Genomic DNA, 14,923 nt, shown 5'->3' on the forward strand with positions numbered 1-14,923 from the left:
TAGTTGTTGTTATTAATTATTATTATTGATATTTTTATTGTTAAAATTGTTGTTATTAATTATTATTATTATAGTTAACCACTTTTTATTAAAAAATTAATTGTTAATTATGGCATCGAACAACCCATCATCTAGGTCTAGGGGGAAAGGCCGACTTATCCGTAGTAGTAGTTCTAGGGAACCACCAAATACAACGAGCCCCCAAATTACGAGTCAAACCAATGACCCCATTTACTTCCCCCCGGGCTATGAGCCATATAATACGTCGGGATTTCCAGCACCACCACTAAACCAATTTCCACTACCACCATACCAATTTCCACCTAATTATATCGGTAATCAACAAAACTATTGTTCTAGCCAAGGTAGCCAAGAAAGTACCCGAATTCCCTCCGGTTCTACTACCCCTTCTACTGCCACTCCCACTAGTCCCCCTACTAACCAATACACACATCATGAATGGTTAACCGAAACTGAGATGCTACTTTTGAAAAACCGAAGGAGTGAGGTATGGCGTTATTTTGTCCTAAGTAAAGATGGTGAACAATGGGCAAAATGTAAAACATGTAATAGTGTATTCACGGCAGTTACCAAAAACGGGACGGGACACTTATCTAGACACATGAAAGCTTGTGCAAAACCAGCTAGTGATCCAACCCATATTTGGCTTTATATAGAGTCTATGAAGCCAAATATGGCACCGTTCCTCGCTCAGGGCCTTCCCAACCATCTAAAAACGTAAGTAAGAAGGCCAAACATTTATTTTCACAAGCTACTAACTTGATTTCAAGGTTTTCAGGTGATTCATCAATCAAGAGAACGCAAAGCGACGTCTCGGAGTTGCAGATGTACCTGAGTTACGACTTCACCAAAGGCATGGACGACGATGAGATAAACAGCCTCGACCTCCTTGCATGGTGGAAACAACAAAGCTCGAAGCATCCAACTTTGGCGGCAATGGCACGAGACATTCTTGCTATCCAAGTTTCCTCCGTCGCCTCCGAACGAGCTTTCAGCGCATCCGGAAGGGTTTTAGACGATAGAAGAACAAGTCTAAAACCCGAAACACTAGAAATGTGCGTGTGTTTCAAAGATTGGTTGGATGCGGAAAATCGCTCACAAGACCGTTCTTACGACCACAACGACAACGAAGAAGGAACCTCCGCTTCCGGTTCGGGTTCGGCTAGTTCCCAATCTATGCAACTAGCCGATGACCTTGAAGGCGAAGGCGAAGACGAAGACGAAGACGAAGACGAAGACGAAGACGAGCAAGAAGAAGGAGAAGAAGAATAGACAATTATTGTATATTGTACGATTTTAAAAATATCAATTTTATCATTTTCCAATTTTTGTTTAATACCATCATTGTATGATTTTTATCATTGTTATCATTGTACAATTTTCTCAACTCAAGTAATAATAATATAAAGTACGCATTATTCACATCCAAAGTCCAATTTGCCTTTTTTTCCCGTTTTGTTACAATTTGTAAATTCATATTAAAAAAAAATAAAATTATACCAATTACTAATAAATCATAAACATTAAATTTTAAAGTAATAGTATAAAGTAAATATATAAATATAAATATTGAATATACAAATTATAAAACATAAATATTCAACTTATAATTATAAAATTCATAACTTAATAACTTATAACTTATAAGTTATAAACTTATAAGTTACCTTATAAAACTTATAATTATAATTTTATAACTTATATACATTATAAACTTATTAATTAATAATGTTGTCATTAAAAAAAAAAAAAAAAAAAAAAAAAAAAAAAAAAAAAAAAAAAAAAAAAATTGAAAACTGCACCAGCCCGCGCGGGCCAGCCTGCAGCCCGGCACGTGGCCGGCACGGCACGAGCCCGCCAGGCACGAGGGCCGTGCCGTGCCGTGGGCTGGCCTGTGAAAATGGCCGGCACGGCACGGCACGAAATCCTGGGCCCGCCGGCACGACCGGCACGGCACGAACCAGCCCGCGGCCCGCCAGGCACGGCCCGCGGCGGCCCGGCACGGCACGGTGCCCAGGATTAGTTTTAAGTGGTAAAACTTTTTTCTTGTTTCCTTTTTTTCGGCCTTTTGTTTTAAAAAAATCTAAAAACTGAAAATAAAAAACAATGTTAAACAAGCCTGAACTAACGATTTTTCAACTTTCAAGTAGTGGTTTATTCCTTTCTATGCCCTGTGATATATGAAACTTGTTTATCACAGAGATTAATTGGGGCGATGTAATAGCACGATTTTTTTTTATTTTTTTACAACTACAGATTATAGATTAAAAAAAAATAACATAAAGGATTACATAGGGAAAGATAAAGACAAACGATAAAGTCGGCACTGGTTTACTAGAAGGTGAGCTCAGTTAACCTTATCTATATCAACTTACAAGATGGCACAATGCTGGAAGCTCCTTCCCAGTTTTCGAACTACTGTTGTTGTCCAGTGTATCTCCATGTTAGCATATCTTTATGGATTAAGGAATTAAATAGCATCGTCAAGTCCGTGAAGATAGTTACGGATCGAAGTCCACAATCAAGACTCCACCGTAAAAGCAGGGCAAACCCTTTTGAATGAAGAGCCAATTCACAATTCTAGAATTAACCATCGCATCCTTTTCCGCTTGTTCAAAAGAAGTCACATTCCAACCTGTCCCATAAGTGTTAATACCGTTGTGCCAAGAGATATCAACACGAACTACAACTATTAAAGGAGTAGTCCTAATTAAAATGAAGGGAGTGGTTCTCCACTCCTAAGGAAACCGGTAAGAACTCATCAGGAGGTACATGAATATCCTCATCATATATCCTTAAAGTGCCCACCGAGCTTTCAAACATCTAGGTTCAAGAAGTCATGAAATGTTGGAGTGCAAGATTGAGATTTGAAAAATAGCTCCTCAAATAACCATTTTCCCCTTCAAAGACCCTCTTGTCCATAAAGAAACGTAGCAACAAATCTTTGTGTTCGACAGCTTCTAAAGACCATCTTGACTATAAATAGCAGGATATAGGTTTAAATTCACTCTTGCAAAGAAGTAGACCTAGTTTGTTTTTTGCAGTCCGGTTTACCACAATTATCCCAAGCATACCAAGCTATAGAACAATCCAAAAAAAAAAAAAAAAGATGATGAACATTTTCTATTCCCACGTCACAATAACCACACAAACCATCACTACTACATTTTTTACCTATTGCAACCCCCAAATCCATTGCATTAGGCGTCAAAATCCGTGGCATTAGGCCTAATGCAACGGCCATGTACCGTGGCATTTGTTGGCGTTGCAGTACCGTGGCATTTGCTGGCGTTGCAATAGGTCTAATGCAACAATATACGACACCTAATGCCACGACATCTAAGATCCGTTGCGTTAGCTCAATACCTGATACCACGGCATAAATTATCCGTGACAATAGATTACTGACTAATAATTATGATGAAATTGACACCTAATGCAACGGAGAAGCTAATACAATGATATATGAGTTAGTTATATTAGTTGTAAATTACTAATTAGTCAGTACACATCTAAATATACTAACAAAATCAAAATATCATTAAATTTATATATAATAATTATAATGCTAACTACATACATTACAAAATATTACTTTCTTGTTTTCGGTATGACACCCTACTAATAAATAAAAGTAATATAATTAATTTAATCGTCCAAAATACAAATTGTCAACATTTATATAAGCCGGAATTCCAAATCTTCACAAACTTGAACTTAATAGAATAAGAGTCGCCAACATATATGCACCATTTGTTAGATGACCAATCACTATACTTCATCTCCATTTAGCTCGCCATGCACCTACACGTAACATAGAATAAAATAATAGAACTAAATTATAAATTATAATAGATCCAGATTGGCAGGTTTTGGGATTGGATCTTCTTTGCTTGAGTAGTTGGTGCTAAGGGTTCTACTAGACAAAAAAAAAGGGTAACATCCCAGCATTCTCTCTAAGGATGGCACTCTTTGTTTATAGCTCCAGTGACCAGCCACATTTATGGTCTCACAACATATTCAACTATTTCTATCTATGACAGATTCCAATTATTCGATTAAGTTATCTTTATCTCCATTAAGCAAAATTCAGGCTCTCTACTAGTGGTAACATCTAGCAATTTCTCATGTTAACAAAAAAAAAAAAAAAGAGTAACATCCCAACATCCTCTCTAAAGAAAGTTATCACATTCACATTGTCTATATAGCCTTCATAAACTAAATTACTTAAAGAGTTAACAAGTAAAACTAATCTTTTCATATTTCAAAACCAATTAGATGACTTGTCATTCAATCATGACCACAAGTGAGGAGTAAAAGGAAAAAAGACTACTAACCAACTTAGTTTGAGTTGCGAAGGTACCTTTGACCACCAATTGCAGATTTTAGATATTAGCATGTAAAATAAACTATATACAGAATTGGAGTCAAGCCCTGAACCAGAAAAGTATCCTGGGGGACCAAAAGTTTCATTTAAGTTTATTTACAGGGACCAAATAAAAGCTATAACCTACTTTTAAAAATGGAAAAAAAAATTAAAAAAAAAAAAAAATCACGGAGTAACCTTCATTTTTGTAAGAAATTTTGAAATTATGGGGCGTTGAATGTCGAGGCTCCAAGCAATTCTCCTATGTTCCCGCCCATGACTGGAGTAATGTTAAGCCGCCTCAGAGCTTCTATGGGTTCCCCTTTCCCCTTGTCTCTAAAAATACAACCCTTTATCTCTTTTGGACACACGGATTTAAGAGAGTATATTATAAATATGGTCAAGGTCATACTCCGTATATTTTCAAGAACACAAGGAATTAGCAAGATATTGTGTAGTAACTAACCAATGAAGCACAAACTGATTGACATGGCCCATCTAATTCTAATCCAATCCATCTGATTCTATATCAGCCTAGACACGCTACACAAGTAGTAAGGAACATATCAATTTTACTATTTTGACAACACACAAATTTGACCAATAGCAATATTCTACTCAGGGTATCTTCCCCTATAGTTTTTCCAAGATAAACTGAATTATGTCTCACCTATACAATAGTTCCAAGATCTAACTCAAGAATCATGTCCTAATTGATTGATAATTTAGAGATGCAAGAGGCTATGAAAAAGCATGAACATCAACAACAGCAACATACAACAATAAAAAGCAGCAGCAAACAACTAAAGCATTAACCATATACAGAAATAAAAGCAATAAAGCAACAGTGGGCATCAGAAAAATACATCAACAGCAGCAACATTTCAACAGTAGCTATGGTAGAATCAGGTCAGCAGCATACAACAAAAGCTAGACAAAAGCAATAGAAAATAATGTATGTTACCTGATTAATTGTGGCACTAGATTTAGAAGATTGCCCATTTTGGTCAACGAGAAGATGTGGCGCACTAGATGCACCCTTTGGAGCCGAGGGAATTGCAAAATTAGGATTGACAAGATTGATCCTAGGGTTAGCATCCCGAAGTTGAGTCAAAATTGCAATTGTTACGCTTGGTGCAAGTTGTTGTACTAATTGAGATTGCATACTTTCTAAAATTCCGTCGGGAATATGAAATCTGACTTTTTATCTTTTTTCTTCAAATCTGACTTTTTTTTAACACCTTTTCCTTGTAGGTGTACACGACTTTTGCGCTTAGGTACTGGAATCACTTCGGAGTAAGGGTCCTTAGAGTTACTACCACCTTCATGTTGGGAAGACTCCAAAGCATCCATTTTAGCCCATTTTAGGAAAATAAAGCCACCTGCTTATTATTTATCATAACTAAACAAATATAACATATATCTAAAATGTTAACTCACAATATTCTCTTCTATTATTTCATGGTTGGTAAAGTGTGTCCTTCCCACCGTTCTCTTTCTTGATTCTTTATAGACCCTTGCTTGAGAAGGCTCTTGCTTATCAGGATCCTGTTGTTGTTGTGAAACATAATACATAAAATTGAAGTGATTACAAATAATTAAAGGACAGGGGTGAAAGCCTCATGTAGTACATGTAATGATTTTAAAATAAAGATTATAAAGATAATAAAATTGCCTAGAAATGAGATGAATTATTTTACCAACTCATGGCGTAAAATTGTATAAGAGTTACGGCCCATAGTGTGCATATCATCTAACATTAGGCGATTGTCTTTGTTGATCTTACTGATTTCCTATGTGATAACACAATCAAGATTTGTAAATTTGAACCACGTAAATAAATCATAAAAACAGTAAACTAAATTTGAACCATGTAAATAAATCATAAAAACAGTAAACTGAAATAGGCTATTTAGGTCATGAAACTATTTCAATATTGCACAAAAACAGTTCAAAACCATATACATAATACCGCAGCCTCTTTAGAATGCCAATATTGCAAAAGCTCTCTGAATTGAGGTTCTGAAATTGTGTCTGGCTTATGAAACCATCTTAAAGCATCAGCGGGATATGCATAGAAGTAGTTCTTCTTAGTAAAGCATTTATGAGCTTTTAAGCTTCCATAGATAGCATGCATCACCCATTCTCTTCCAGCTTCAGGAACCTTATACTTTTCCTAAACAAATCATGAAAATAAAACATTAGTATGTAACATGTAGCATATGGAGGTCTAAGTATTAACGAGGAATTAATTATGGTCTAGTAATAAAATATCAAGCATTTTTTTAAAATGAAATCCAACAAATTGAAGCTAAAGAATTATATTACTATATACTTGGACATACTCCCACATTTTGTCAAGTGTGGGTAGACATGGAAACTTAATATAATTTAGTGGTGCAAGTTCAGAATCCCTTGCCACAGTTCCCAGGAATTGCTTGAACTCCTGAATAATTTCCCGTGCCAACTGGTTGGCCCAATGAGTTTAAAATAATAAATTCACACTCCTCTCTTGTTCGTGCATGTTTGACCTCGATGCCTTTTGCTTTAGAAGCTTTTTTAGGTTCTGTTTCTATTTATATATTTGTAAGAAACATGTTACAAGATAGAGGTTACAAATACATCAACTAAATACTATAATAACGAGAATGCAAACTGAATCAGGAGTTCTTGTCATCAAATTTTTGAATATGTTTGGACTATATTGTAGAGTTGGAAACAAAATAAGTTCAGCATAAGAAATATCTCTCTAAATCAAAGCAGCTAAATATGTTTACTGTCACAAATAGATATAGGTCAAGTTATACGTATTTTTTCTTGTGGGCCAGTAGATATCAAAACAATGTTGAATTAATTAAGCAAGGAAGCAATAACGGAGTCTTTTAGAAAACAGTGTTGAATTAATTAAAACATTTATGCTAAAGGGAACAGAGCCTTATAGCTAAACGGTCCAGAAGAAATGAGCAAATAAGGGCAAATATCAAGAGTCAGTCATTAAATCAGTGCAACCACCAATTTTTCCCATACAGGCAGTATTTGCATGGCCAGACATGAAAAGAGAAACTTCAAGCATAACTCATGATATGGCTACTTAATCAGTTCTTCAAGCCCAGGGCAGCTATTGGCAGAATCCAACTCGTAATGTACTCTAACATTTCATAATTTAGACATCTCGACAATATCTTGTAATCAATAATATTGCCCCAACTCAAACTCTAACTAAACTAATGAAGCAATAAGCTGCAACTGAATCAATTTGCCCCAGAAATCTTGAAATAAATTTAAGCCCATTTAGTAAACAAATCCACATATAATAAGAGAAAAATAATTCACTAGACTTTGACATGTTAACAAAAGCTGAAATAAATAATACTACGTATAATGATTGCAAATACCTTGCATACCTTCCCATCCATACTGAGATAGAACTTCATCTTCTAATTCTTTATCACCCTCATATTCATTACCAACATCATCATCATTCTCATTTAGTGCATCCGCATCATCATTGTCATTCTCATTCAATGCAGCGCCATTATTCCTTGCTTTTCTAGTAAGAGAACTATTCAAAGACTAATTACTTGCTACAAACGCTTCATTATTTTCTTTTTACTTTTTCGGAACTCGAGGTACGCTGGCATGGAACCAGGAGAACAGAACGCTCGTTTTGTTCCCTTCTTTTCTGAGATAACATGCTGCTTCTTTTGGAAGCATTGATCTTGAACTCTAGCAACCTCAATTGAGTGAATGTTCAGAAATTCATCAACTGCATGCTTCTTACAGCTATTCACTTCCACAACATCAGCCATAGTTTTGGGGCGAAGTGATGATTTCTTTACTTGCTTTCAAAACCTATAAAACAAAAGGCAATTAAAGCATTACTAATTACATGTAAATCGTGAAAAATAATAAAAACAGTCTGTATAATGACAAAATAGAAGTGAACACCTGTTTACTGGCTTTTCTTTTTCCAGAAGTGAGATTGTCAGCTTCCATAATGTTATCAGTTTCAACCTCATTTTCACCATCATATTCTGACGTAGAGTCATCATCTTCATTTTCTAGTATACTATTCTGCCTTGCACTTGGACAAATTAAAGCTTTTGTTTTTTCTTCAAGTATCTTATTAGCTACAGATGGCGATTCTCGGGCTTCCATTCTTTCTGCATTGAAGTTTAGTTTTTGAAGCCGTTGTAGCTCATATTCAGTAAGCTGACTTTGGAAAGCAGAAACTTTGGGTCTATTCCGTTTCATTTGAAAAAAAAATGGAAGTATGTTAATTTTGTATGTAAATATAATAAATTGAAATAAATTGCAATGTAAAATAAGCTCATTCATAACAATTAGTGAAGTATTAAAATAATGTATGTCAATACCATCTGAAAACTCTCTAGGAGGGATTTGAATAGCATAATGCCAACCTTCTCTATTCAAATCTTCTACATAAAACACTTGATGTGCTTGAGTTGCTAAGATAAAAGGTTCTTCTTTAGAAATGGTCTTATTCATATTAACCGTAATAAGCTCATCATCATCCTTTTCTGAGTGAAACCATTGACATCTAAATAAGACAACACTGAAATGACCATGATAGGATATCTCAATGATTTCAGTTATTGAACCATAATAATTAACACTTCCCACAACAGGATTTTTATCTTTGGAGCTTGCAAAGCTATGTGTAATGGCTGTTAGAGTGACGCCACTGTTTTGAGTTACGAAGTTTGCATCTCGCTTCATGGTATGAAACCTATAGCCGTTAACTGAGTACCCTGTGTACTTTTTGGCAATGTGAGAGGGACCTTTTGATAACCACAAAATATGGTCTGAGATATTATCATGGCCTTCTTTAAGAATCAAATCAACTTTCTCCCTAAACCAATCCATGAAATCCTTGCTATGTTCTTGAGCACTATTCCATTTTCTTTTCCTTTTAGCATTCACACAAATCTTGTGCTCACTGTAAAAATAAAATAATTATCTTACTAACGCACTAGAGTTAGAATAAAGACACTTTAAAAAAAAAATAAAAAAAAAACCTACATTATGGTTACAAATCTTACCTTATATATTTCTGAACTTCCTCACAATCACAATTGAACAAGACATAACGATGCGCTTGTGTCCATGTAATGCGATCAATTATGTGTCCACGCACTACTAGAAATAGGCCTATTTCCGACGGACATGTTTTTCCGTCGTAAATTCTGACGGATTTTTATTCCGTCGGAAATTTACAACGGATTTCCAACGGAATACAAATCCGTTGGAATTTATGGGCTTTCCGACGGAATATTCCGTCGGAAACTTAATGTTTCGATGAAAATAAAATCCGTCGGTAATCTCCGACAGAATATTCCGTCGAAACATTTATTTTCCGGTGGAAATATAATCCGTCGGGAATTTTTTTTTTATTCCGTCGGAATATAATTAAATAATAATAATAAAAAAAAACCTAACAAACCCTAATAAACCCGGTTTTCCCCTCCCCCTATCATTTAATTTTCTCTCTCCTCTCCTCTCCTCTCCGCCTCTCTTCTCTTTCTCTCTCCTCTCTTCTTTCCTCTTCTCTTCTCTTCTGATCTCTATTCTCCTCCATTTCGCCTTCTCCTTCCTTCTCTTTCTTCTTCCTTATCCTTCTTCTCTCCTTCCTTATCCTTCTTTGTCCCCTTCGTTCTTCTTCGTCCCCTTCGTCTTCTTCGACCACCACAACAACCGGTGATGCAACAACACTACCACCACAGCAACGACACCAACAACACCAGCAGCCACGACAACCAACAACGACACCAACCTAACGGCGACACATTTTAGATCTAGGGGTTTTTTTTTTTATTTTTTTCGGATCTTTATTAATTTCAGAAGATAAATGTATATATATTTCTTTTTATTTATTTCATTTGTTTTTTTGTATTTTTTTCGGATCTCTATTGTACGATTTGGGTGTTATGAATTCTTTTTGTTTTTTTCGATTTGTTATTTTACGAATTGGTGGTTGTTATTTTACGAATTGGTGGTTGTTACGAATTGGTGGTGGCTAGACAGGGTGGGGGTCCGGTCAAGGTGGTGGGGGAGGTTTAGTTTGGACAGGTGGATGTGGGAGGTTTGGATGGGGGGTCTGGGTGGAGTGGGGTCCGTGGGGTGTGGGTTAGTAGGTGGGTCTGGGTTTGGTTTGGTTTGGTGGGTCTGGGTTAGGTGGATGTGGTAGGGTGGTGTGGATGGTGTGGGGTTAGGCGTGGTGTGGGTGTGGGTGGGTTGGAGGTGGTTAGGCGTGGTGGTGGGTGTGGATGGGTTGGAGGTGGTTAGGCGTGGTGGTGGGTGTGGGTGGGTTAGGGGGATGGTTAGGTGGGGAAGTGGTGGCTGGACAGGGCGGGGTAGGGTGGTTGGGGTGGTGCTGGATTTTTTTTTAATTTTTTTTATATGCTGTTTCAGATGGAATTTCCGTCGGAAGTTTCCGGCGGATTTGTATTCCGTTGAAAATTTCTGACGGACTTTTCGGTGGCCGGAACTCCTCTACCGATGAGAAAATTCCGTCGGAAAACACTATTCCGACGGAATTTCCGATGGAAAAGGCCGTTTTTCCTACAAATTGTTTTACGACAACCTGTTCCGACGGAATTTCTGTCGGAAAACCCGTTTTCCGACGGAATTCAGGGTGTTTCCGACGGAATTTTTCCGTCGAAAATGGCCTGTTTTCTACTAGTGACGATTTTTTTGCTTTGAGGTCCTTCCCTTTCCTTTGATAGGACGTCCTACCTTAGGGAAAAATGATTTTGAGGTACCACACTCATTAACCTCAGGTGTGGCTTTGCTTGATCGTTTCAAAAATCTAGCTATGAAAGCAATACATTCTGTAGCTTGGTATCCTTCTGCCATTAAGCCTTCTGGACGAGCCTTCTTTTGAACATCTTGTTTCATTTCATGAAGATTCCTCTCAATTCCATACATACACCTTGAACTCACAGGTCCACCCAACTTAATTTGGTCTACCAAGTGTATGGGTAAATGTTCCATTATATAAAAAAAAAAGCATGTGGAAAAATCCTCTCAAGTAGGCATAGAGTTTCAACTATCTCAGATTGCAATTTTTTGAGTTCTCGAGGATCAATAGTTTTACTCCATATACCTTTGAAAAAAATCAAAGGACTAGCAACATCTTTGGGTAATGTTGTCTTCACATCAATTGGAAGAAGATAATTCATCATAAAATGAGCATCATGGCTTTTGTAGCCTGTGTTTTTCCTTTCTCCAACTTGCACACAACGACTAAGGTTGGAAGCATAACCTTGAGGAAGCTTAGCATTTTTCATAACCCGGCAGAACTTACGCTTTTGCTCCAATGACATCCAAAAGTGAGATCTTGGAAATTCTTCACTACCATCTTCTAATTCTACTAGTCGAAGCTTTGGCATCAGATTAAGTTCTACCAAATCTCAACAAGCACTCACATGATCTTTGTTCTTCTGAGAAATGTCTAATAACGTCCCAATGACATTATCAAAGACATATTTTTCAATATGCATTACATCAAGATTATGGCGATTAGAGCAATGCTTCCAATATGGTAACTCTAAAAATATGGGTATCTTTCTCCATGGATTCAGATCATCCTCATCACGCCTTGGTTTCTTTTGCTTCTTTCCAAATGCATTTGGAAAATCACGCAACATATTCTCAATATCAATTCCATTCAATGGAATAGGTTGACATCTTTCCTCAAGTTTTCCGTCAAAATTCCTCTTATCATGACGCCAAGGGTGAGATGGATCCAAAAAATTACGATTTGCCCTATACACATTCTTACCACTACAAGGCAACCACTCAGAATCTGTTTCATAATGACATTTAGGGCATGCCAAGTATCCTTTTGTGCTCCACCCAAATAACATTGCGTAACCTGGAAAATCACTCACGGTAGTCATCAATGCTACATGCATGTCAAACCTTTGATTAGTCGAAGCATCATAAGTTTCCAACCCAAACTCCCATAAATCCTTCGAGTCCTTGATAAGTAGCTGCAAATATAGGTCAATGTCATTGCCAGGGGAAGATGGACCGGGAATTAGTAAGGCTAGGATCAAAAACTCGGGCTTCATAATCATCTAAGGAGGCAATGCAAGTTATAATTAATCAACATAATTGGCCATGTACTATGGACAATGCTCATTGAGTTGAACGGGCTAAATCCATCTGTGGATAACCCAAGCCTCACATTGCGTGGGTCATCAGCAAACTTTGGATATAAAGAATCAAATTCCTTCCAAGCTTGACCATCAACTAGATGATGTAATAGATGATCATTTTCACGCCCATCAGCATGCCAAGTCATGTATCTCGCCGTCTCCTTGACACATAAATAGTTGTTGAAGCTTTTCTTTATTGGAAAGTACCTAAGAATCTTTTGAGGAATCCTACAGGTATTTCCATTTTCATTTTGTATGCCATTCAATGTGTCATTTGATTTCCATCATGGCGTCTCACAAACATGGCAACTTGTTGCATTTTCATACTCTTCCCAATATATCATGCAATCATTTGGGCATGCATCTATCTTAGTGTAATCCAATCCCAACACTTTCAAAACACTTTTTGCTTCATTAAAAGAAGCTGGCAGTTTTGCATCAGGTAACAACTCCCTTATAAGCTCCAATATATCTCCAAAAGCAACATTAGTTAGCTTATGATCACACTTGAAAATAAAAAGTCGACTCATGAAGGAAAGTTTTGAATGATTTTTACAACCAGGATACAATTCTTCCTGGCCCTCTTCAACTAACTTAAAAAAAAAAAATTTGCCTTGTCATTTGGCCTCTTTCTAAAAGGATCACGTGCATCATGCAACAACCCTACTATGTCATCATTAAAATCATTTGGGTTTGACCCTTCATCATTATCCAAAATATTTTGTTCCCTTTCAGTGTTGATCCCTAACTCTGATAACTTATCCGTTCGTGGAACAAAACCATTACAAATAAGGTGATCACTCACAACACCTTCATGACGCCAAAAATGATAATGACAACTTTCACAAGGACAACAAATTTGATTTCCTTGAGACTTGGAAGCAAAAGCCTGTTGTACATATTCATCTACTCCCCGTTCATATTCATCACTCCATTTGGCAAACGTCCACCACTCTTTAGTTCCACTATCCATATCTTAGGGTAAGAATTAAGAGGGTTACTTTAATTAATTTTTATAGTAAAAACATTTAATCAATTCTCTAAGAATTAAGAGAGTCACTTTAATCAATTAGAAAGAACGGACAGTAAATCTGCTTTTCAACCACCGGGAAGAAAGAGAACTAATCTAAAAATCAACTTGTGCTCCACAATTTAAATTATAATCATGACTCATGAGTTGTGATACATAAGAGCATTTTCAGACATACATTTCCATGAAAAATAATATATATATTATTTGAAAAAAAATATATTTTCATTAATCGTCAACAAATTACCAATATACTCCAATGAACAAAGCTGCCAGAACCAACAACTGACAGAAACCAAAACAAACACACCATATCTACACATCATCTTCCTAAACCACTCTTGATTTTTCCTAGTTTTTACATGCTAAATATCATACAACAGGTCCTTGATAGCCATTTATGGTCTTCTGAGAAATATATTACAGTAGCAATTAAGTATTAAGTCGTTTATAGCTTGATGATATGATCAGAATACTTAAAACTAGTGTATTTCTATTGCCAAGGACAACTTTATCAAGTAACTGGTGATCATTAGAGCTAGCTGCAACACTGAATAACCAAGGTGCAACACTTGATACACTAAGACTTTTGTTTCTGCTATTTCAAGAAGAGTTCACAATTAGTATACCTTTCTGTAGCACATGAAAAGAGCCTATCGCGATACTATCTAATCTAATCAGTTGAAAGGGGTGATCCTAAGGATAATGTAATCAAGTCTACTCCATCAGCAATTGTTTTGGGCACTTGTTTTTGCATAATCCCCATAATAATACATTTTCGTTTTTTAATCTTATTAACAACTTTGCCTATCAATTATTATGAGTTAAAGCTTGTTTTATTTGCTGGAAATGAACCATAAGGTAGATTAGTTAACAAGATCATTCACATAGCCCATTTGATGCAAGGAGATATTAAAAAGAGGCAAGTGTAATAAGCAAGGAGTATCAAACTTGTATTCATACAAATTTATGACCCACTTTACATTAATCTAGTAACAATGAAAAAGAAATGAGATATTAAAAAAGAGGCAAGTGTAATTAGCAAGGAAAGTTGAAAAGCCTTAAACTAATAATATTAGGGGAGAAACCATGTCAGAGTATAATCATTCTTCTAGTATTTTAAGAGCCACCATCAAATAAACAATACAAATCAAGATAAACAAATGGACTAAAACATGACAAACAATAAGAGTATCAATATGCTATAAATCACTGGGGCAAATTAATTGATAAACTACAAAAGCCCAACTCCTTCCTATGTCTGATCAAACACTAGATCAAATTAACAGTATTCACTAACACACTACTAGGAACAATATTCCG

At 36.2% G+C, this 14,923-nt stretch overlaps 1 protein-coding gene across 1 annotated transcript; it reads right to left on the minus strand.

Moving 5' to 3' along the window:
- Positions 1-11,820: 11,820 nt before the first annotated feature.
- On the minus strand, positions 11,821-13,543 carry LOC110684441. The gene is made up of 4 exons (XM_021860901.1): positions 13,184-13,543; positions 12,898-13,076; positions 12,600-12,798; positions 11,821-12,489 (listed from the first exon to the last, which is right to left on the minus strand). Exons 1-4 carry the CDS (start codon positions 13,541-13,543, stop codon positions 11,821-11,823), a joined length of 1,407 nt encoding a protein of 468 aa, XP_021716593.1.
- Between the last annotated feature and the right edge of the window lie 1,380 nt (positions 13,544-14,923).

The sequence above is a fragment of the Chenopodium quinoa genome, unplaced genomic scaffold, assembly GCF_001683475.1.
Source record: "Chenopodium quinoa cultivar QQ74 unplaced genomic scaffold, ASM168347v1, whole genome shotgun sequence".
In the NCBI taxonomy this organism is placed as follows: domain Eukaryota; kingdom Viridiplantae; phylum Streptophyta; class Magnoliopsida; order Caryophyllales; family Amaranthaceae; genus Chenopodium; species Chenopodium quinoa.